Here is a 20,389-nt window from a genome sequence, read left to right as displayed (position 1 = left end):
TCAGGGTGCATAATTGCAGGTAGCCTGTGTAAGGAGACGTTGTTTTGATTACTATTTAGTTGTAAGCTTGTAATTGGCAGGTTTTTAGAGATGAGCTGTATATAGAGTAGGCTATCATATTTTCTTGGCACTGCTAAGCTGTTTTTGTGATGAGTGCCAAAAAAACGATATGGGCTACTTTGAACAGTGACATGCTGTGTTTACACTCTGTGGCCTGACATTGTCTAATAAGAGGGTTTCTGTCCCCTGTTGCCACCTCCCTCTTGTGTGTTGGTGATGGGGTTTCAGACAGGCCCAAGGGGAGCACACCCTCCATCACAGGCAATAAAAGAGGGGGTGATGACCAGTCATGGTCAGAGTGTAGAGTTAGTCTCAGAACATGAAGACAAGACAGCCCAACTTTCCATCAGGTGAGTCCCAGGTTATTGACATTTATTTAGCCTAATTTCTTATCATGATTGCATTGTTTTAATAACATGACATTCAGAATTGCAGAGCATTTATAGTGTTTCCATATAATTCTCTATCTAATATGGTATAAATTGCAGCAAAGTAGTTTACAACAGAACACAATACATTTGGTGAAACACTTTACTCTGATCATCCATCCTCCCAGTCCAATGGGCCAGCCTCATGGGGAGAGCTGTGCTGCTCTCTCTCCTCCTGTCTGATCCTCTCCACGTGGCGTCAGACTCAGACGAGGAGGTGCAAGAGCCATCAGAGTGGCAAACATGGAAGAGGAGCAACGGTGTATCCTACGACGAGAAGGTTAGATGTTATTTTATACACATACTCATACACACATATTGTATAAAAAACCACATCCCAATAGTTACTGTAGGCTAGTAATCTGCCTACATGAAGATGTATTGTAAATATTTAGGAAGTCATTCCCTCCCTCCCAGACACACACCTTAACAATAATCAACTACTTTATTTGTTTGTTCATTCTGTTCTTTCCTGAAGCGGGATGACATTGAGAGGAAGGCCATATGGGACGACAACATGAGAGTGATTGATGAGAATAATAACAGTTTTCTCAGAGGGACAAAGATGTTCACCATGGCCATGAATAAATATGGGGACCTGGTAAGTGACCATCATCATCTTCACTTCTACAGGATGTTATAGTCCAAGGTACTTCTGTGAATGACTTATAATGGTCCACTTAGAGCAATTCTCACTGAGAGCTGCAACATTCCCTTTTAAGTTCTAAGTTCTGTTCATTTGTATACATTATGAGAGATTGTTCTCATTGACGTGTATTGAAACAGTATTTTCCCATTATTCATTGATTCCTTCATACATGTCATACTAAATCACTTTGGAATTTCTCTCTCTCCAATGCGTAGACAAGGCACGAATACAAACGTTTGCAAGGTGCCATGATAAATAGCAAAATAAAGAAAAGAGGGAAGAATGCATCAGCTCGAAAGCTACGTGCCAGTGCTCAGAAGTTAGGGTCTGTTACCGTTGACTACAGAGCCATGGGCTATGTCACTGAGGTCAAAGACCAGGTGAGGCTTTGCTTTAAAAAATTCTGTAAGTAGAATATCAGTGCAAACTAGGAAGGGATTTTAAATTCATGCTGTCTATTGATTTCACAGGGCTATTGTGGCTCCTGCTGGGCCTTTAGCACTACGGGGGCCATCGAGGGACAAATGTTCAAGAGGACAGGTCAACTGGTGTCCTTGAGTGAGCAGAACCTTGTGGACTGCTCCAAGCCCTACGGCACATATGGCTGCAGTGGGGCCTGGATGGCTAATGCCTATAATTATGTGGTTCAGAATGGGCTTCAGTCCACAGACACCTACCCCTACACATCAGTGGTAAGAGTCTGACTGGGGACATCCCTGACCATGTACACCAATGTTACATAATGTTAATAGCAACATGATTTAAGAAGTACAATGGCTGAGGATAAAACACATTTCTGTATTTCTAGGACACCCAACCCTGTTTCTACGACAGCAGTCAGTCAGTTGCCAGCATCACTGATTACAGGTTCATACCCTCTGGAGATGAGCAGGCCCTGGCTGACGCTGTGGCAACCATTGGCCCAATCACCATCGCTGTGGATGCAGATCACCCAAGCTTCATGTTCTACAGTTCAGGTTGGCCTTCACCGAATTCTTTGACGGTGGTGGACAGCTAAATGTAGTGTTTTGTTTCCCATGAATGTATATATTAACTTGTATAAAGGTTTTTTATTCAGTTTTTAAAAATGCATTTGCCCTGTCTGAGTTTGCCTCATTGTAACCAGGGCTATTATTGGTCTAACAGGAATATATGAGGAGCCAAGCTGTAACCCCAACAACCTCAGTCATGCGGTGCTGCTGGTTGGCTATGGCTCTGAAGGGGGGCAAGACTATTGGATAATCAAAAACAGGTGGGTGAATCACTGGTTGGAGTAACATGGTTTACATTCTAACAAAATAAAATCATTTGGTTACTTTTTCATATACATATATGTAAGACATTTGTTGTACATAAATCTATGCATGTTTTCCTTTTCTTCCCAGCTGGGGTACTGCATGGGGAGAGGGTGGCTACATGCGAATGATCCGGAATGGCAGTAACACTTGTGGCATCGCAAGCTACGCTCTGTATCCTATTTTATGAACCACATAAGTGATAAAGTGTCAGAGACAGAACACATAATCTTGGTGTTGGATAGGTTGTCAGAGGTTAATAAAAAGTGGGGGTTTTTGTGGGGGTGATGGTATCAAGTATTCTGTCTTCTATACTGTATTACTCTGAGCAATGCTATGCCTGTATTGCACTGGGATAGAGAATAAAGTTCAATTGAATTGACATTTGACTGCGATTGTTTTTAGATTTTGACCAACTGTGTCAGGCTGGTCTAGAATTTGATGTTCCTTTGAACGTTTTGGATTGAATTCAGGACTGGATATAGCACTAGATATTGTGCATCAAGATATCTGACGGCTTGTGATGAATTTGAAGGTATTTCCTTGCACAGCGAGGCATCAAGGTATCTGTTGGCTTGTGTTGAATTTGAAGGTATTTCCTTGCACACCGAGGCATCTTGAGAAAGTCCTTTCAATCTGCCAGAATGTCTAACAGTCTTGATGTTCCCACGTAGGATTGGGAACATAATCAGTGTGTAAGCAACGCTAGACTGTAGATTGTCTTTGAGTTCCTTGTATTATACTGTTATCCAGTTCACCCGGTTCATAGGTTTACACCTTCCATAGTTTTACAATTGTTAAACGTGACCTATGGTACAGAGTACAAATTCTATGTATGCCATGCCAACTTACTGTTCCACAAACACATTTGAAGAAAAGGGAGTGGTACCCAGGTGATCTTTGAACCTCAGCATGTTCACACCAAACTAAACACACTGTATGCTCAGTCTTCCTTTATGTATATCAGTCTGTCTTTATAGGGACATTCTATCTGGCCCTGGGCTTACAGAGGGAGGAGCTCCTAGGTATTTAGCTCTCATAGTTCCCACAACCAAGCTCCTCAACAGTGAGGGAGATAGTTTTGCTGTTCTGCAGACGTATTAAAATGTCACAAGGAACTGTTTTCTGGTTTGGAGGAGTATGGGGATTATTGTTGTGGTGTGCTTTATTTGGCCCCTGCACAGATGGCCAGGGAGCACCACAGAGACATCCAAACTGTAGGTATGACTATCTGTCTCAGAACCACCAGAGTGGTAAGGATCCTTGGCACAAAGGGCACCCCAGGATCCCTAGGAAGTACTGTGACACCTCATTCAACAACCAGTCAGCTGGAGCCATCACCCAGGTAATTCAGGGCTAAATAATAGAGCATGCAAAATAAACCAATTTGCCTGCTATTTTCAACTACTAATGGAGGTTTAAGTTTGTGTCGAACAACAAAAATCGAAAAATGTATTAATGTGATGCACACAGATCACAGGGTACACAGACAAAGGGAGAGTGACTTCAAAAATCTAAAAATATTTATTGATTCCTCTCAAAAGGGAGCAAAAGGTCCAGACAACAGCACTTCAGATCTGGCTTCAAATACATGTCTATTTGAATATTTTTTTAAATGCAGTTATGATATGAACTTCATTGGGTTTTCTCACATAAGAATGTCATAGGTTCTTATCACAGGGTTATAGCAGTACCGTACTTTGGAATATAATCATTATGAAATATCCAAACATACACTACCGCTCAAAAGTTTGGGGTCAAAACACTAGTCTCAATGTCAACAGGCGGATGCTGGCCATCTAGGCAGAGTTGCAAAGAAAAAGTTGCAATGAAAAAGCCATATCTCAGACTGGCCAATAAAAATAAAAGATTAAGATGGTTAAAAGAGCACAGACACAGCATCCCAGAGTCGCCTCTTCACTGTTGACGTTGAGACTGGTGTTTTGCGGGTACTATTTAATGAAGCTGCCAGTTGAGGACTTGTGAGGTGTCTGTTTCTCAACCTAGACACTCTAATGTACTTGTCCTCTTTCTCAGTTGTGCACCGGGGTCTCCCACTCCTCTTTCCACTCTGGTTAGAGCTAGTTTGCACTCTTCTGTGAAGGGAGTAGTACACAGAGTTGTACAAGATCTTCAGTTTCTTGGCAATTTCTCGCATAGAATAACCTTCATTTCTCAGAACAAGAATAGTCTGACAGGTTTCAGAAGAAAGGTCTTTGTTTCTGGCCATTTTGAGCCTGCAATCGAACCCACAAATGCTGATGCTCCAGATACTCAACTAGTCAAAAGAAGGCCAGTTTTATTGCTTCTTTAATCAGAACAACAGTTTTTAGCTATGCTATCATAATTGCAAAAGGGTTTTCTAATGATAAATTTGCCTTTTAAAATTATTAACTTGGATTAGGTAACACAATGTGCAATCGGAACACAGGAGTGATGGTTGCTGATACTGTTCCTCTGTATGCCTATGCAGATATTCCATTAAAAAAAATAGTCAGTTTCCAGCTACAATAGTAATTTACAACATTAACAATGTCTACACTGTATTACTGATCAATTTGATGTTATTTTAACAGACAAAAAATGAGCTTTTCCTTCAAAAACGAGGACATTTCTAAGTGACCCCAAACTTTTCAACGGTAGTGTACATTCACTCAATCACAGCACAGTACAATACTATAATGCATTTAAAATATCTATACTGTTCACAATATTACATTATCCTACAATATAATAGCAATCACATTCTGTCTGGTGATAATAGGCTGGTCTAGACACAGAAGCTGTATTTGAGTATTTGTTATTTACAGTGCCTTCAGGAAGTATTCACTCCCCTTGACTTTTTCCACATTTTGTTTAGTTACAAAGTGGGATTAAAATGGATTTAATTGTCATTTTCTGTCAACAATGTACACAAAATGCTCTGTAATGTCAAAGTGGAAGAAACATTTTAACATTAGAAAAAAATGATAAGAAAAATAAAACACTAATATATCTTGATTAGATAAGTATTCATCCAATACATGTTAGAAACACCTTTGGCAGACATTACAGCTGTCGGTCTTTCTGGGTATGCCTCTAAGAGATTTCCACACCTGGATTGTGCAACATTTGCTCATTATTCTTTTCAAAATGGTTCAAGCTCTGTGAAATTGGTTGTTGATCATTGTTAGACAACCATTTTCAGGTCTTGCCTGAACACTTGCTGTGTTGGATTTGATTTGCCCCAAACATAACTGTAATGAACACAATGGGAGACAGAGATCTGGTTTCAAGCGCAGGGCACAGCAAGTGTTTATTGTAAAGGACCACAGCAGGAGGCAGGTAGCTGGGTCCAGGGACAGGCAGAAGGTCATACACAGGGGATCCAAAAAGGCAACAGTACAGGCAGGGAAAAGGCTAGTAACGTCGTCCGGGAGATCAGGCAAGAGGTTGGTAACAGAAAATCCAATAGGCTAAAGTACAGGCAGGGAATAGGCAAAAAGCTTCGTTAGTGAGACAGGCAAAAACTATCATACACGGGAGGAGTAAATTACAGGAAAACCAGGGCTCCGAATAGAAGTGTGTCACAAAACAAACAACACCTCGCATTGATGGGGTGCAAAGAACTGAACTAAATAGAGTGTGATAATGACATAGAGGTGTGTGAACAGGTGTTCAGAATTCAGGTCATTGGGATCTGGAGAGTGAGCTGCGTTTAGGGGCTCTATGTGTTTGATAGTGTGAGCTTGAAAGTGGGCTGGAAAGTGAGCTTTGTTCAGGGGATCTACGTGTTTGAGAGTGTGAGTTGGATGCAGACGTTACAATAATACTTTTTATTCAGGTCAAAAAGTTAATTGCTTTACCACATTTATTTGCAGTATTACTTTAGTGCCTTTTTGCAAGTTTTGGAATATTTGAATTCTGTACAGGCTTTCACTCTGTCAATTAGGTTTGTATTGTGGAGTACCTACAATGTTGTTGAGCCATCCTCAGTTTTCTCAGAGCCATTCAATTCTGTAACTGTTTTAAAGCCGCCATTGGCCTCATGGTGAAATCCCTGAGCAGTTTCCTTCTGGCAACTGAGTTATGAAGGACGCCTGTATCTTTGTAGTGACTGGGTGTATTGATACACAATCCAAAGTGAAATTAATAACTTCACCATGCTCAAAGGGATATTCAATGTCTGCTTTTTTTTTTTTTTTTTTTTTTTTTTGCGAGGCATTTGAAAACCTCCCTGGTCTTTGTGCTAAGACTCAGAAGAAAGCATACAGCTGCAAAGACAACATATGAAGTCTCAAGCACATCTATTTATAACCTCCTTCCCAAACAGACCCCCCTTCTGTGTCTAGGATGTTGCTGGGCAGGTGGTGTTATCACTCCAGAACCCTAGTACTCCTCCCCGGAGCTCACCGTTCTTCTTATCGGCCAGGAGAGGCCTTGAGGTTAGGGAGTCAGTCCACTACATAATTGCTGTTCTCATACACAGAGCCAACACTTCTTTCTATTCTATGAAATTAGCCATCAATTCATACTAAGATAATATAATGCTATAAAAAATATTGATAAAATATAATGATAGAAAACATATTAAGATATAAGATATATTATGATCTATCAGCTCTAGCATGTGTCTCCTATCCCACCCTTATGGACAGGCCCCCTGTTTACCTTCCCTCTGGCCAAATACCATTGTACATAGATCATTCCATCAAACCGATAACACATTGATCACTAGGCCACTTATATAGTTATAAACATACTAAAACGTGTTTAAGTCAATTAGTCAGTTTCCAACCGTGTGTAGGCCAATGACAATAAATCTCAATTTAATACATTTTAAACTCAGCAAAATGTGGAAAAAGTCAAGGAGTGTGAATACTTTTTTAAGGCACTGTAAACACTTTTTTCTGTGTATTTGACCATGTTCAAATACACATCCCAAAATAATACTTTTATTTTAGTATTTGAATGGTTATTTGAAAGCAAAACAAATAGTAGACCAAATCGCATTTGAAAGTATTTTCAAATACTTATTTCAAATACTATTTTCAAATACCTGAGTTAAGTGTATGGGAGTGTATTTGAGTCTGTGTATTTGAGTATTTCCAAATACATTCCAAGTGTATTTCCAAACGCATTCCAATATTCAACTACTTGTTTTTTCAAATACAGGTTATCCAAAAACTTGTTTTCAAATGAATTGAAAAGAAATTGAAATATATGAAATAGTACTTGAACCCAGGTCTTGTGTCCTCAAATGTTCCCCATTGTTCTTTGCTCATGTGTTGATTTAGTGGTAGAATATACCACACCTTGATTTACAACACAAACAAGCAATGGTTTTGTATTGAAATCTCTGGAATTTTCACAACACAAATGTGTCTGAGCAACTTACACAAAATGGGTTGCTTTGCAGGTCCATGTTTACATTTAATTAATGATTATGGATAGCAAGATAGCAGATAAACAGTGTATGTCCTCCTGACTAGGGTCTTGTTTCACCTTTCTTTCTTTTTTCTTTTTTTTCTGCCAGTCCAAGCCTTCTTCACTTGAAGAATGTGCTAAATAAAAAGTCCAGGATGGGCCGAAACACGTAGCACTATAGTACTGTTATTATTGACCAAAACTGATCTATATTTTCTATTTGAACTTTTTTGATAAGACACTTTGCATTCAAAAGGCTGCCTTACCTAATCTGACTTTTCCCCTCCATACAGAGGTGTGGCCCTGGATACTACAGCGAGAGGACAGGGCCTCATAGGGGCCAGTGTGTACCCTGCAACTGTAACAGCCTGTCTAATGAATGTGACGAGCAAACAGGGAGATGTCTGGTGGGTTTCTCTCTCTCTGTGTCTATAAAAAAAGTGATTTATTAGGGGTGCCGCAGCACCCTCAGCAGCCTTAATTGGTCCCACTGGGCAAAAACTGGTTAAATCAACCTTTTTTCCCACGCAATTTCAACAACAAAATTCAATGTGATGATGCTGAATCAACGTCGAAAACGGATTGGATTTTCAAAAAGCAATCAACATAAAGGAACTTTGTCTTTGTTTTCACCCACCTTTTAACCTAAATCCAATGACATGGTGAATTTTTTTGTTGATATCACACTGAATTCACGTTAGTTGACAAATCAACTAAATGTAAATCAAAACTAGACCTTGAAATGATGTCTGTACCCAGTGGGGTACGTACGCACACACACATAGCAGGATAGGTTTCTCCTGACTCACCAATTAGGTAAACATATGCAATTTTTCTAACCCATGCTGATCCAGATGGATATAAGTCGTATCCACAGATGAGTTTTTATGCCAGACTTGACTAACTCTCAGTACTGTGCTACGACATCATGAACCATACACCCAACATTCCACGAGCTTCAGTCATAAACAGAGAGAACACTTTATTTTCCAGAACTGTCAGTACAATACTGATGGGGATCGATGTGAGCGCTGCAAGGAAGGTTACTACGGCAATGCTGCCCAAAAGACCTGCCGTGGGTGTCCATGTCCCTTCAGAGCCAACAAGTCAGTTTCTATATGTCCATACATTCTGTTAATGTACAGGTAGCTATGTGAGCACACTTGGTTTTACGTTCCCCAGATAAAATATTGGATGAAACATGTAATTACCATTTGGTACTCAAAAGCATTTTTTTCTCTTTGTGTAGTTTTGCAGTAGCATGTCTGGATATTGGTGCAAATGAAATCGAATGTTTGTGCAAACCTGGCTACACTGGAACCAGATGTGAGAGGTGTGTTTATGTGCTTTTTACAGTACATATAAAAATGTCAACGTCATCTTACCGTAAATATATTTATAACAAAAGTCTAGAACTTTCCTCTCCTCTTCGTCCTCCAATCTGGCAGGTGTGCCCCTGATTACTATGGTAACCCAATGATATATGGAGGCAGGTGCCAGCGATGCCACTGTGATGCTACCAGTACCTGTGACTATCTGACTGGAAGTAAGCTCAGGACCCACTTCAGCCGAGCAAGAATAGAGAAAATTATCTATGAATTAAAACAGGATGCCTCCTATATAACGATAAAGCTATAGGCTATAGATTGAAGAAATGCCTTCAAGAAATGTCATGCTGATAATAGTTTGTCTTATTGTAGATTTGGTATAACTGTTGCTCACTGTGTCTTCTGTCTCTAGAGTGTAAGAAGCCTGATGATCCCGGCACAGATGACCAGTGCATAGGTTTGTGAAGCACACAGTAATAAACATTCTCAATGTATAGTGAGCTATTTATGGTCTGTTGTTGCCAGCATGATTCATATTGCATTTCCTCTCATCCTATTAGACCTAACTAAAAAATCTGCTCTTCCTCTCTTTGTGGTCAGAGTGTGACAGCTGTACTCAGGCCTTACTGAATGATTTGGAAAATATGGATGATGGGCTGGAATTGCTAAGGCAGCAGCTTCAGGGCATTGGTTCCAACAGCTCGCCTGCCAACATTAACCAGCTGGAAGGTGCCATTAATGAAACAAAGGTCATTTAACACAGTCTTACTGAGGCGCTCTATATATTTGAACACCAAATGGTGTATAATGTACACAATTTAACAAGATGATCACTCCCCTCTGGTATACTCTTGCAGGCTCTGGTTGGAAGGTACAGCACTACTGTGGATGCTCAGGGTCCAAAGGTCAATCTTCTGGAAGCAGAAGTTATGAGTCTGGATCAGGACATAAGCCTACTGGAAGACAAGGTGCCTGAGGCCTGCTATCCATAATCAGATGTCAGATGTAATCCGTTATTTTACAGAAAAACTATATCCTTTTTACTTGTGTGATCTTATTCTCTCTAGGCAAGTTACTCTCTCTCAGGTGCTGACAATGTCTTGGTGAAAGTGATCCAAACCAAACAGAGAGCCGAGGATTTTATCCCTGAAGCTCAAGATCTTCTAATGAATATAGAAGGTATACTGTTATTGAGAGTGTTTCAAAATGATAATATAATGATACGTCAATGATAATCCCCACCTGTCTTTTTCCCCTCTCAGATCTCCTTCGACAGCTGAGTGAGGCTAATTCTAGTGTAACCAACATCACTGTGGGAGTGGAGGAGGTAGCCAGGATGATGAAGGTGGTGCAGCGCATGGTGAAGGAGATGAGACAGCTTGGCTGCAGTAACCAAACAGAGAAGGCTGCCAGGGAGCAAGAGGATGCTCACAAACGTGAGACAGGGGGCTTTTGGCTTAGTCTATAGTCACTTACAGTACAGGGCAGCACTTAAATGATCACACTATTGAATAATAAATGTTATACATTATCAATGTGACACAAATTCTTGACTCACTGTGTATGATACATATGATTCACAATGCAAAGTGTAATGCATGTGTCTCTCTCAGTCTTGGACTTCATCAAGAACAATATGGCAGCTCCATTAGATGACAACCAGGCTGTAGCCAATGAGACGGCAGAGTCCCTGATGACATCGGTCTCTGCGTTGAGTGATCTGGCCGTGGCTGTGGCAGAAGCAGACAATATGGTTAACATGACACGGAGCCTCAACTTCAACAGTACTGACTTCCTAAGAATCCTGACGGTAATGTCAAACACTGAAGTGTAAAATCTGTGAGATATGTTGTAGATCTCGGATACAATACAAAAAATGTTCTCTCCTTTTTCTGAACATGACAAATACCAAATCATGTCTCAAGTTTCTGTGTTTGACAAGGGGTAATCACTGTTTTCTCTCTATATGTATATTTTCTAGCAACTTAGAGGTGAGCTGGAGAGGAAACGTGATTCAGTCCTTCCTGAAATGAATATGACCAAAGATAAACTGAAGAATATCACAGGCCTTTTGGAAATGATGAAGGAGATGAAAAAGGTATGAAGCAGATGAATTCAAATTGTTTCCAGTGGAAATTCCTATCTCTCTTGTTGTGAAGGAGGCATTCAAAATATCATTTAAATCTTTCAGGAATACGAGCACCTTGCAGCCGAGATAGACGGAGCCAAGCCCAATCTAACCAAGAGGCTAAATGATATCGCTAAAGCAAAACAGAAAGAGGGCATTGTCATCATGGCAGAGGAGCATGCAGAGGAACTAAACAGACTGGCAATGGAACTACAAATGTAGGTTGACAGAGTAAGGTCATTAGGTTGGGGGCCTACTTCTTTATAACCCACTGACGTGTCCTATGTTGAGACCTTTGTGTGTTCGTGTCTTTATGGGCTAGTATGGGCCACTGTGAGCACTGTATTCCTTGTTATTGCAGGGCAGTGCATAATGCCACCAACAGCTCTGACCTGCAGCATGCTTCAGAAAGCATCGGAGCCTACAGCAGCATCATAAAAGCCATTGAAGAGGCAGAGATGGCGGCCAACCAATCCAAAGAGGCATCCGACAAAGCTCTGAAGGTGATTATTATACTGGTCTGGATGCTACAGCCACCGTTAACTTCAAATTCACAACAACATTGAAAATCCAGTTAACATACAATCAATAAGTATGTCACATATCTCCAGTAACTTTTATATGTTTCAGGATGTGGAGGAGCAAGGTCTGACCAACAGGTCTGAGGAACTAAAGCATAATGCAAGTAGCTTACTGACAGAGGCCATGAATGCTGAGAAGAACCTCAGAGGTGTAGTAATCATCCGAATATTTGCTTTTCTAACGACACTAAAGCTACAATAGAAACAAGAATGTATCATGTTGTTGACCCCTTCTCAATCCTTCCAGGACATTATATGAGCCAAAGGCTTTGTTGCATGATGTTGAAGAAAGCTATGCACTTTGAACTTGTTAACGATTTTGTTGGAGGCCAAAACACACTGCAGTATACTGTATGCCCTCGATAAAACACATTCCGTTGTCTCCTTCTGATATCTCCTTCTGATATCTCCTTCTGTTATTATCTTATCATATATTACCACTTATCCCCAACATTTCTTTTTTACACACAGAGACCTCAGCCAAAGTTGACAACCACAAGCAACGTGTTGGTCAGACCAAGAACAAAAGAGAGATGCTGAGAAAAGATGCTCTTGCAGTTACAGAGAATCTTAAAGAGATTCAAAGAGGTTTGTGTATACAAGATGAAAGATTATGCTTGTGTTTTAATAACGACGCCATGGAATCGATGAGAATGACAGTTTACACATTCTGTGCCACAACGTGACCATACTTATGTTATTCACGTACACTATTTGTTTGTGTTTCAGATGACATTGGGAAGCTCATAGACTCTGCCAAAGCAACTGTCAACGCTGCCAATAACACAGTCAATGAAGTAACAGACAGACTAAATAATATCAGCTGGGGACATATAAGGCTTCCTAATGTCAGTTCAAACATTGGCAGTGTGCTCGATGAGGCTGACAATGAATGTAAGTACTCATGTCTGACACACAGTACATTTATCCTGTCATGGTATTGAAATGACCCTTCTAATTCTAATCTAAATTCTGCCTTTTTACTCTTTAAATTCAAATCCAACTTTAGATTCTTGAATTGAATTTGAATTAATGATACAAAGGGAAAGTGAAAAGAAAATAGTTGATTGGAGCTGTTTTTCTTTCTCTCCTGACTGGTACAGTGAAGAAATTGAACGAGACATGGCCTACTTTGGAAGACAACCTCAGCAGGGTGCAAAACCTGTGCTCCCAGGCTCTCCCTAGTGTCAGTATGACAGACAGCATCAGGAGAATCAAGGATGTGATAGAGGAGGCCAGAGACATTGTCAAAAGGGTGACACCACATCTAACCTAAATACTCTAGATTATTCATTCTATTTTGATCGTTTTCCTGTGAACCTTTGTCCTTTCTTGACCAAACGTGATCACTCCAACCACTACACTATTTTTCTTAGGCCTTTTAGACTGGCTGTATCTGTCATATTGAATGTCCATTATTCCTCTCTTGGTGTGTCTCCCCAGCTCTCTGTCGGCATGACCTTCAATGGGAAGGGTTACATTGAGCTCCGCCCCCCCAGCAATGTTGAGGATTTGAAGGCGTTTACAGCTGCTGAACTTCTTCTCAACCGCCAGGAGACCAAGCCCACTAGAGGGGACCGCAGCCGTAGGCGCAGACAGAACACACAGGATGACAGAAACCTCTTTGTGCTCTATCTCGGCAACATGGACGTAAGTGGGACATTTTGAGTAAATAGTGTAGTCGTAATATCCTCGAGCGTTAATCTTGGAATTTCAATTGATTCCCTAATTATTTTGATACATTTTGTATCGGAGATGTTCAATATTTTTTTTACTTTTCATTTATGGCTTGTTTCCCCCCGTTCCAGTCATCCAAAGACTTCATTGGAATGGCTGTAAAGAATAACACTCTCCGCTGTGTATACAAGCTGGGTGGAGTCATACATGAGTTGAACACCGACCACATAACTAGAACCAAAGTGAACTCCACTGTTTTTGACAAGGTCGTCTTTAACAGGTACACCTCTGAGGAATTTTTCTGGATTTGATACTAACTTGATGACATGGGACAGTTTGCCCATGATGGAGACAGCTCCCTTGTCATCCCCACTGTGTTTGTCTCCTATTTCTCTAGAGTTTACCAAGATGCTGAGCTCAGTCTCACACACAGGTTCCCATCACAGTCTGTCGAAGTGTCTAAGGAGAGTAACCGGCCCAACACGACTGTTGGCCTCCTCAACCTGGACACCAACAGTGTGGTCTTCTACGTAGGCGGTTATCCTGATGCCTTCACTGTAATTACATTCCTCTATCCCTTTGCCTCCCAGGTGTTCTGTGCTTCTGCATCATGCTCATTGTTGATTGTTGAATACAGAAGTACCCTGTAGACATCAGCGGGACCAGACCAGTCTTATTCTCCCTATTCAAGTATTGTTTTATTTCATTATGCCCTTCTCTCATTAGCCTCCAGTGGAGCTGCGCTACCCCAAATACTGTGGAGCCATCAAACTGTCTACTATCAATGATCAATTCTTTAGTCTGTACAACTTCAAGAATGCCATCAACGTAGACAAACAGTCATATATAAAGTAAGAACCAACAAAAAGGACCATCACCTTGATTATAGATCTATAAAAGATGCCATACTGTACAGAATGGTGAATGCTGTCCACATGTTCTAATTTAGCCTGTTATGCTCCGTACCATGACCATACATGAAAAAAACATCTTTCTGCTTCAGTGTCAGAATGTATCATGCAATTCCTTCCTTCTTTCAGGGTTAGTGATAGTCTACAGTTAACAGTGCCTTATTATTTTGACGGCACTGGTTACGGTTTGGTTACGGACATTAAAGAAATTGAAACCCCGAAAAGAGGAGTGCTCAAGTTCCACACAAACAGCCAGGTGGAGAATGCTTTACTGTTTTATAAAGGAAATGAGGTATGTATATTTTGTCCATTCATATATCTGATATCAGTTAAAAATATTAATTCAGAATCACACACAGAAACAATTGAATAATTAGTACATTCAAATGAATGAACTACCTGGTTTACATTGTAAGTCTGGTAATCAATCAAGCTTACAATTTCATCAAGAAGATACAGGAACATCAATGTATTGCAGTTGGACATGAATAAATGCAGTCCTTATTGAGATTTTATGGTTGGTGTGTGTAGAGCAATGTCTTCATAAATATGTTGCTTCATTCACTTGTTTGTTGTATTTCACAGGATTCGTACACTAGTGTTACTGTCGAGAGAGGTTATGTTGTGCTGCAGGGAAGACAAGGCACCCAAGTCCTCAATGCCAAGAGTACTAGAAAAGTTTCACTCAATGTAAGATAGTATCATTGACATAATGTACGGTTTAGTTTTATCTGCATAAACTTTTTTTTTAAGTTCTGCTTTCTCTCTTAGGATGAACACTTTGTAATAGTCATGGATACAACATTTAAAGTACATGTGGCTGGAGTACAAACTGAGATTGTCAAAATAGACAACATCATGGAAGGTTTAAAAAAATTCTACATTGGGGGTCTACCAGCATCAATAAGAGAAAGGTACAAAATCTGTAAATAGGCTTTCTGTCATAATCTCTTGCAAGGGATACATGCATTTTCCTGGAATGTCAATTATACAATTATCCATGTCATGTCTTTTCTTTCAGAGATAATGTCACAACCCCACCATTCAGAGGATGTATAGATAATGTGATTTTACAATCTAAGGAGATTGAGTTTAACACGACAATTGGTGTCAGTGTTGGATGCCCAACCTCGCTTTTGGTAAACCGTCTCTCATTTTGTAAATACATTTCAGACTGCACAATGTGGAGGATGTTCTAGTTCTAGAATTTTAATGTACAATGTATTTTCTTTTCAGGGTGTTCGTGAGGCTACTTTCCACCCTGGTGGCTCCCTCTCAGTGGACCCACAGGATTTCTGGACCACTCCTGTGGCCATGGTTTCGTTGGGGTTCAGGACCATGGAGAATAAAGGTGTTCTTCTCAGGACCAGCGAAGAGGTCAGTCCACTATTCAATAATGGTTGAAGAGTCTCTCACAGAGAGCCTCATTCAAAGGCTGCTCTCTGTGTGTCATATTTTAACCTCAAACACTAGTAAAAGGATCAAAATTAGTTATCAAAATGAATTTAACAGTTTTGTTTCAGAATTATACACTTTTTGTAAAGAATATCATCACACCATTTCTTTATCGATCAGCGTTATGGATACCAGCTCTCATTGGTTGATGGCTATGTGATGTTTAACTTTGATGAAAATGCCTTGAAGTCTACCAAGACATACAACGATGGAAGATGGCACTACTTGACAGCATTAAGGAATGGCACACGGTAAGGCATTTTTATTTTCATTGGTCAAGCTGTGCAGAGATGTTTCTCATCTGAAATTGAAATAAACTCTACAATGTTATTGTTGGTTTCTTCCACACACCCACAGACAGACATAACAAAAGCGCTGTGATTTCCTCAGATTGGAGTTGAGGGTTGATAACGGTGATTTGGGCCAACATCAATCCTCCCCCCAAGACAAGCCCAATGAACATCAGGTTGTGTTGGGAGGAGAGACCTTCAGGGGCTGCCTGGCTAACCTTCATATCAGGAGGTCTGATTCAAAAATGCAACACTATGGTCACACTATTGTCACACTATAGTTATAACGGTAAAAAATGTGAAAAACTCAACTTCTATGAGGTGATATTATGATTCAACATTGTGATCATTCCAATTTGTGACAATTTGAGTAAAAATGTACTTACTACGACTGAGATATGTGGTTGTCTCATCTAGCTAGGTTAAGATCAATGCACAGACTGTAAGTCACTCTGAATAAGAGCGTCTGCTAAACGACTAAAACGTAAAAAAAAAAAAAAACCATTGAAATGTGTTTAAATTATTATTAGCTACAGTGTTTTCTCTAATTAATTAAGTCAGTTGTGGAAAGTAAAAATAACTGATGATGTGCTTTTTGTGATTGTATCTGTTTGTGCTCTGACACAGGCCTGAAGAAATCTTTATTCCTGCTGACTTCAGCTCGTTCACCCAGAAGGGAGATGTGATCCTGGGGATGTGCAGACTACAGCCCCCTCCTCAGGCCATATGGGAGCCAGCAGGTCTTCAAGAGAGGCCCAAGAAACCCAAACCAGTGAGTATGGGAATACTTTCCAAAGTTGATTCAAGCATATGTTAACCATCAGGCTATTCATGGTAAAAGTGTGCAGTAAGGGATATGTTGGCCCTTTTCATTTTCCTGTAAAGTTTTAGGTTCTCACTCAAGCGACAGGGGTGTAACTTTGGTTTGGTCTTCCAGCGCAAACGTCTAAAATAGCGAAGAGATAACTTCAAATTATCCAAATCAAATTTTCTCTGAAATATTTTACAGGCTTGTAATGCTGAAGTGAACTGGTCCTTTATTATTCATGTCAGTACGGATCATTTTGTCATTGTATTACTATGTAATACAATTGTATAATACAATAATTACAAAGTAACTACACAAGAATAGAGAATTACTGTATTGGTACATTACTAATGTGTATCCTCTCCCCCACTCCCCTCTATCTGGCTGAAGAGATCTGGTGCTGTGCATGAGTGCAGACTGCCCAAAGTGTCTGACCCCCAGGCCTACCAGCTAACTGGGGCTGCTAGTTGGCTCAGTTACATCATCGCACCTGAAGAACTTAATTTCAGGTACAGTAGGTCAAATGCTGGTCCTCGTATCCACATTCCATTAAAAAAAAACATTCTCTGCAGATTTATTTTTCTATTATTTACCCGTTATAAGACCTATGAAAACAGACAATCCAATTCTAAATCTGTGGCTTGCTTGTTCCTCTTGCTAGGCCTCACTTCTCCCTGGAGATCAGAACCAGGTCATCTGAGGGGCTGTTGCTCCATGTCTCAGGGAACGGAGACATCTCCCAAGTCTCTCTGTACATGACCAACGGCAAGATCAAACTCTCATTGGGGAAGAACAGAGTCATCCACAACAAGAAAAAGAGCAACGATGGAAGATGGCATACAGTAAGCTGTCTAATAACTGTTGAGATATCAGGTCTCAATATTAAGATAATTAAACGCAGTCATAATAATCATTGTTAGTTTCAGGTCATTCTAAATAGAGCAAAATGTACACTGTACCTCACAGCCACAGCTGAGAGATTTATAAGTGTAAAGTAGTTGATAAGCGCCTGCATGGCCTGTCTGTGTGCAGGTAATGGTCAGTGTGGAGAAGAACACTTTCCACCTGGTCGTGGATGGTTTCCGTGTGCCTGATGGTATTCTACCTGCAGAGGAGGGTTCCTTCTTAGCCCTGCAGAACCCGGTCTATCTGGGCAGTGACCCTGCCTCCAAAACCTCTTGGGCTCAGGTAAGCAAGCAGACACACAGACTGTAATGGCGTCTAAACAAACCAGACACAACCCAATGTGAGGGTGTGATTGTGATTCTCCTGTAGGTTTGTATCTGGTGCATAATTACCATATTTACTATGACATCTATATTTACATCCTGGAAAATGTGTGCTTGGTTTTAAAATTATGTCCATCTGTATCTCTCTCAGGGTGGCTCTCTTCCCAAGAAGAGTGTGACTGGCTGTATACGCCATTTCAAAGTGTACAATGTTCTGGTTGGTGAACCAGCCGCCAATCACGGGGCCCCGCCCTGCTTTGATGGGGCAACAGAGACTGGGGCATACTTTGCTGGCACAGGGCATGTGGTCTTAGGTGTGGACTTTATATAGTCATTAACATGTGGTGTCTTAGTTGTGAGCAATATTGCTTTAACTAATCATCTCATTCATCCAGTAACTCTGACAAAGATACTTTGTGTTTTAGATAAGTTCTTTACTGTGGGCTCCCGTTTTGAGCTGACCTTTGAGGCTCGCCCACGGAACACTACAGGTCTCCTCTTCCATGCCAGGGGTCGTCATAGGAACAGCCTAAGTGTCTTCATGAGGAAAAACAAGGTTATTTTAAACCTCATCAACATGTATATGGGACTGTGGAGTTGGATACTGTGTAAGCCTGAAGTATATTGAAATGTGTGGAAAACTTTGGAATATAATTTTTGCTCTGAATCTCAGGTGGAGGTCCATGTGAATGATGGGTTAGGTGACTACAGTGCATCTGTGACACCTCAACAAAACCTGTGTGATGGCACATTCCATGTTATTGCAGGTACATATCCCTCTCACATCAACCATTGATTCATCATCATACAGTAGAGATACATTTAAACCAGCATATTTTTTACAAGGACTTGGAAGGATCTTCTAATAGCCAGTCCATCTACTGTATTCCTCAGTGTCCAAACAGAACAATGTAGTCCAACTGAACGTGGACTCAGAGTCTCAGCGTACGGTCGGGCCTTCCCACTCCTCCTACACAATGACTAAGGATTCCCTCTACATTGGTGGCATGTCCGGTAAATTCATTCAGCAACACTACCCATTGCATCTCATTAAAATATCCTCTCTGAATTAAAACACTTTCCAAAAATTGGTAGAGCATGTCAAACCTTGATGAACAGCTTCTGACAGTTCTATAAACACATCAATATGACTTTTATGCTTTCCCCCCTATACAGGCACATCAAAACATAAAGGAGTACCAGTCTCTTCTTCGTTTGTTGGCTGCTTGCGGAACATAAAGGTCAATAAAAAGCCTGTTGTTTTTAAGACAGCCTCCAGTGTGGTCGGCCCTGTGAACGTCAATGAATGCCCAGCAGACTAAGGGGATGAAATCAATGAGTGTTGCCCCAGATTACCTAATTCGCTGAACCACCGAGTTATCTGTCTATGACTCAGTGGTAAACGGCTGCAAATATGTGTAACAGATAGACACTCACCTCTTCATGTGCAAATTATACCACTGGAGGGCACTGCAGTGCTCTTATTACTGTGTTGGCTTTGCAAGGTAATTCACACTGTTGGGGTTTAAGGCAATATTTTCAAAGTGTTTCATGAATTGAACATTCACACCTTTTAAATTACAGTGACAGTGACTTTGATGTATTCTATGAATTAACAGGAAGAAATACCTCTCAAGATGAGCTGACACACAAATGTTACCCCTAGTGAGGCTAAAATATAATTGATATATTTCAAAAAACATGTCTCACGTTGATCAGTCTACAGTTTTCATTTAAATTAAATTACCAATGTGGAATAGACGTGAATTGATTTTTGTGTCCAGTGGGTTGCTGCTGTAAAAATTAAATTGCAATTGCACAATCCGTTTCAATACACTAAAAGTTCAGGTTTAACCAAATGCTTGTCAAATCCAATAAAAGGAATACCAAACTTAACGCCTGAACAATTTTCCCAATATTATGATTGGACTAAACTCCCATTGGCATGCCATGTAGTCATCATTAAGACTAGGAGTGAGAAGATGTTATTATGGGGTTCTAGGCTCTCCTCCCAGGCTGACTGCTACGGTCTACTGAGGTTAATTCTGCACAAAGCTAGGACCCCCTGGCCTGGCACACATCCTTTATTTGTGCAGGGTGCAAAAATGTGTGTCTAATGCATGTCTGGGCTTAGCTCATACTGT

General features: G+C 40.5%; 2 protein-coding genes across 2 annotated transcripts; both read left to right on the top strand.

Moving 5' to 3' along the window:
• The first annotated feature begins 622 nt into the window (after positions 1-622).
• Positions 623-2,812, top strand: cts12 (cathepsin 12). Its single transcript, XM_021599126.2, has 7 exons — positions 623-768; positions 967-1,089; positions 1,353-1,517; positions 1,608-1,829; positions 1,946-2,114; positions 2,284-2,389; positions 2,523-2,812. The coding sequence occupies exons 1-7, from the start codon at positions 634-636 to the stop codon at positions 2,620-2,622; spliced, it is 1,020 nt and encodes a 339-aa protein (XP_021454801.2). The 5' UTR covers positions 623-633; the 3' UTR covers positions 2,623-2,812.
• A 590-nt stretch (positions 2,813-3,402) lies between these two features.
• On the top strand, positions 3,403-20,131 carry lama3 (laminin, alpha 3). The gene is made up of 38 exons (XM_021599124.2): positions 3,403-3,777; positions 8,132-8,245; positions 8,832-8,944; positions 9,088-9,171; positions 9,287-9,384; positions 9,579-9,623; positions 9,767-9,915; positions 10,024-10,134; positions 10,234-10,345; positions 10,429-10,602; positions 10,780-10,976; positions 11,148-11,264; positions 11,358-11,512; positions 11,656-11,797; positions 11,925-12,024; positions 12,347-12,463; positions 12,605-12,769; positions 12,979-13,130; positions 13,319-13,525; positions 13,684-13,832; positions 13,950-14,109; positions 14,279-14,403; positions 14,593-14,755; positions 15,049-15,153; positions 15,235-15,377; positions 15,485-15,602; positions 15,700-15,840; positions 16,039-16,169; positions 16,309-16,440; positions 16,836-16,980; positions 17,407-17,525; positions 17,678-17,858; positions 18,049-18,204; positions 18,397-18,559; positions 18,671-18,801; positions 18,919-19,012; positions 19,140-19,259; positions 19,422-20,131. Exons 1-38 carry the CDS (start codon positions 3,538-3,540, stop codon positions 19,565-19,567), a joined length of 5,214 nt encoding a protein of 1,737 aa, XP_021454799.2. The 5' UTR covers positions 3,403-3,537; the 3' UTR covers positions 19,568-20,131.
• Positions 20,132-20,389: the final 258 nt, after the last annotated feature.

The sequence above is a fragment of the Oncorhynchus mykiss genome, chromosome 30 (genome assembly GCF_013265735.2).
Source record: "Oncorhynchus mykiss isolate Arlee chromosome 30, USDA_OmykA_1.1, whole genome shotgun sequence".
Taxonomy (NCBI): domain Eukaryota; kingdom Metazoa; phylum Chordata; class Actinopteri; order Salmoniformes; family Salmonidae; genus Oncorhynchus; species Oncorhynchus mykiss.
This window is presented reverse-complemented; position numbering and strand designations above follow the sequence as displayed.

Excerpts from the sequence above, each read along its gene's own strand:
- cts12 (XM_021599126.2), top strand. The coding sequence starts at position 634 with ATGGGGAGAGCTGTGCTGCTCTCTCTCCTCCTGTCTGATCCTCTCCAC. Across the intron at positions 769-966 it reads GTGTATCCTACGACGAGAAG|CGGGATGACATTGAGAGGAA; the intron begins GTTAGATGTTAT and ends TCTTTCCTGAAG. Across the intron at positions 1,518-1,607 it reads TCACTGAGGTCAAAGACCAG|GGCTATTGTGGCTCCTGCTG; the intron begins GTGAGGCTTTGC and ends TTGATTTCACAG.
- lama3 (XM_021599124.2), top strand. The coding sequence starts at position 3,538 with ATGTCACAAGGAACTGTTTTCTGGTTTGGAGGAGTATGGGGATTATTG. Across the intron at positions 16,441-16,835 it reads GCTAACCTTCATATCAGGAG|GCCTGAAGAAATCTTTATTC; the intron begins GTCTGATTCAAA and ends GCTCTGACACAG. Across the intron at positions 19,013-19,139 it reads CACATTCCATGTTATTGCAG|TGTCCAAACAGAACAATGTA; the intron begins GTACATATCCCT and ends TGTATTCCTCAG.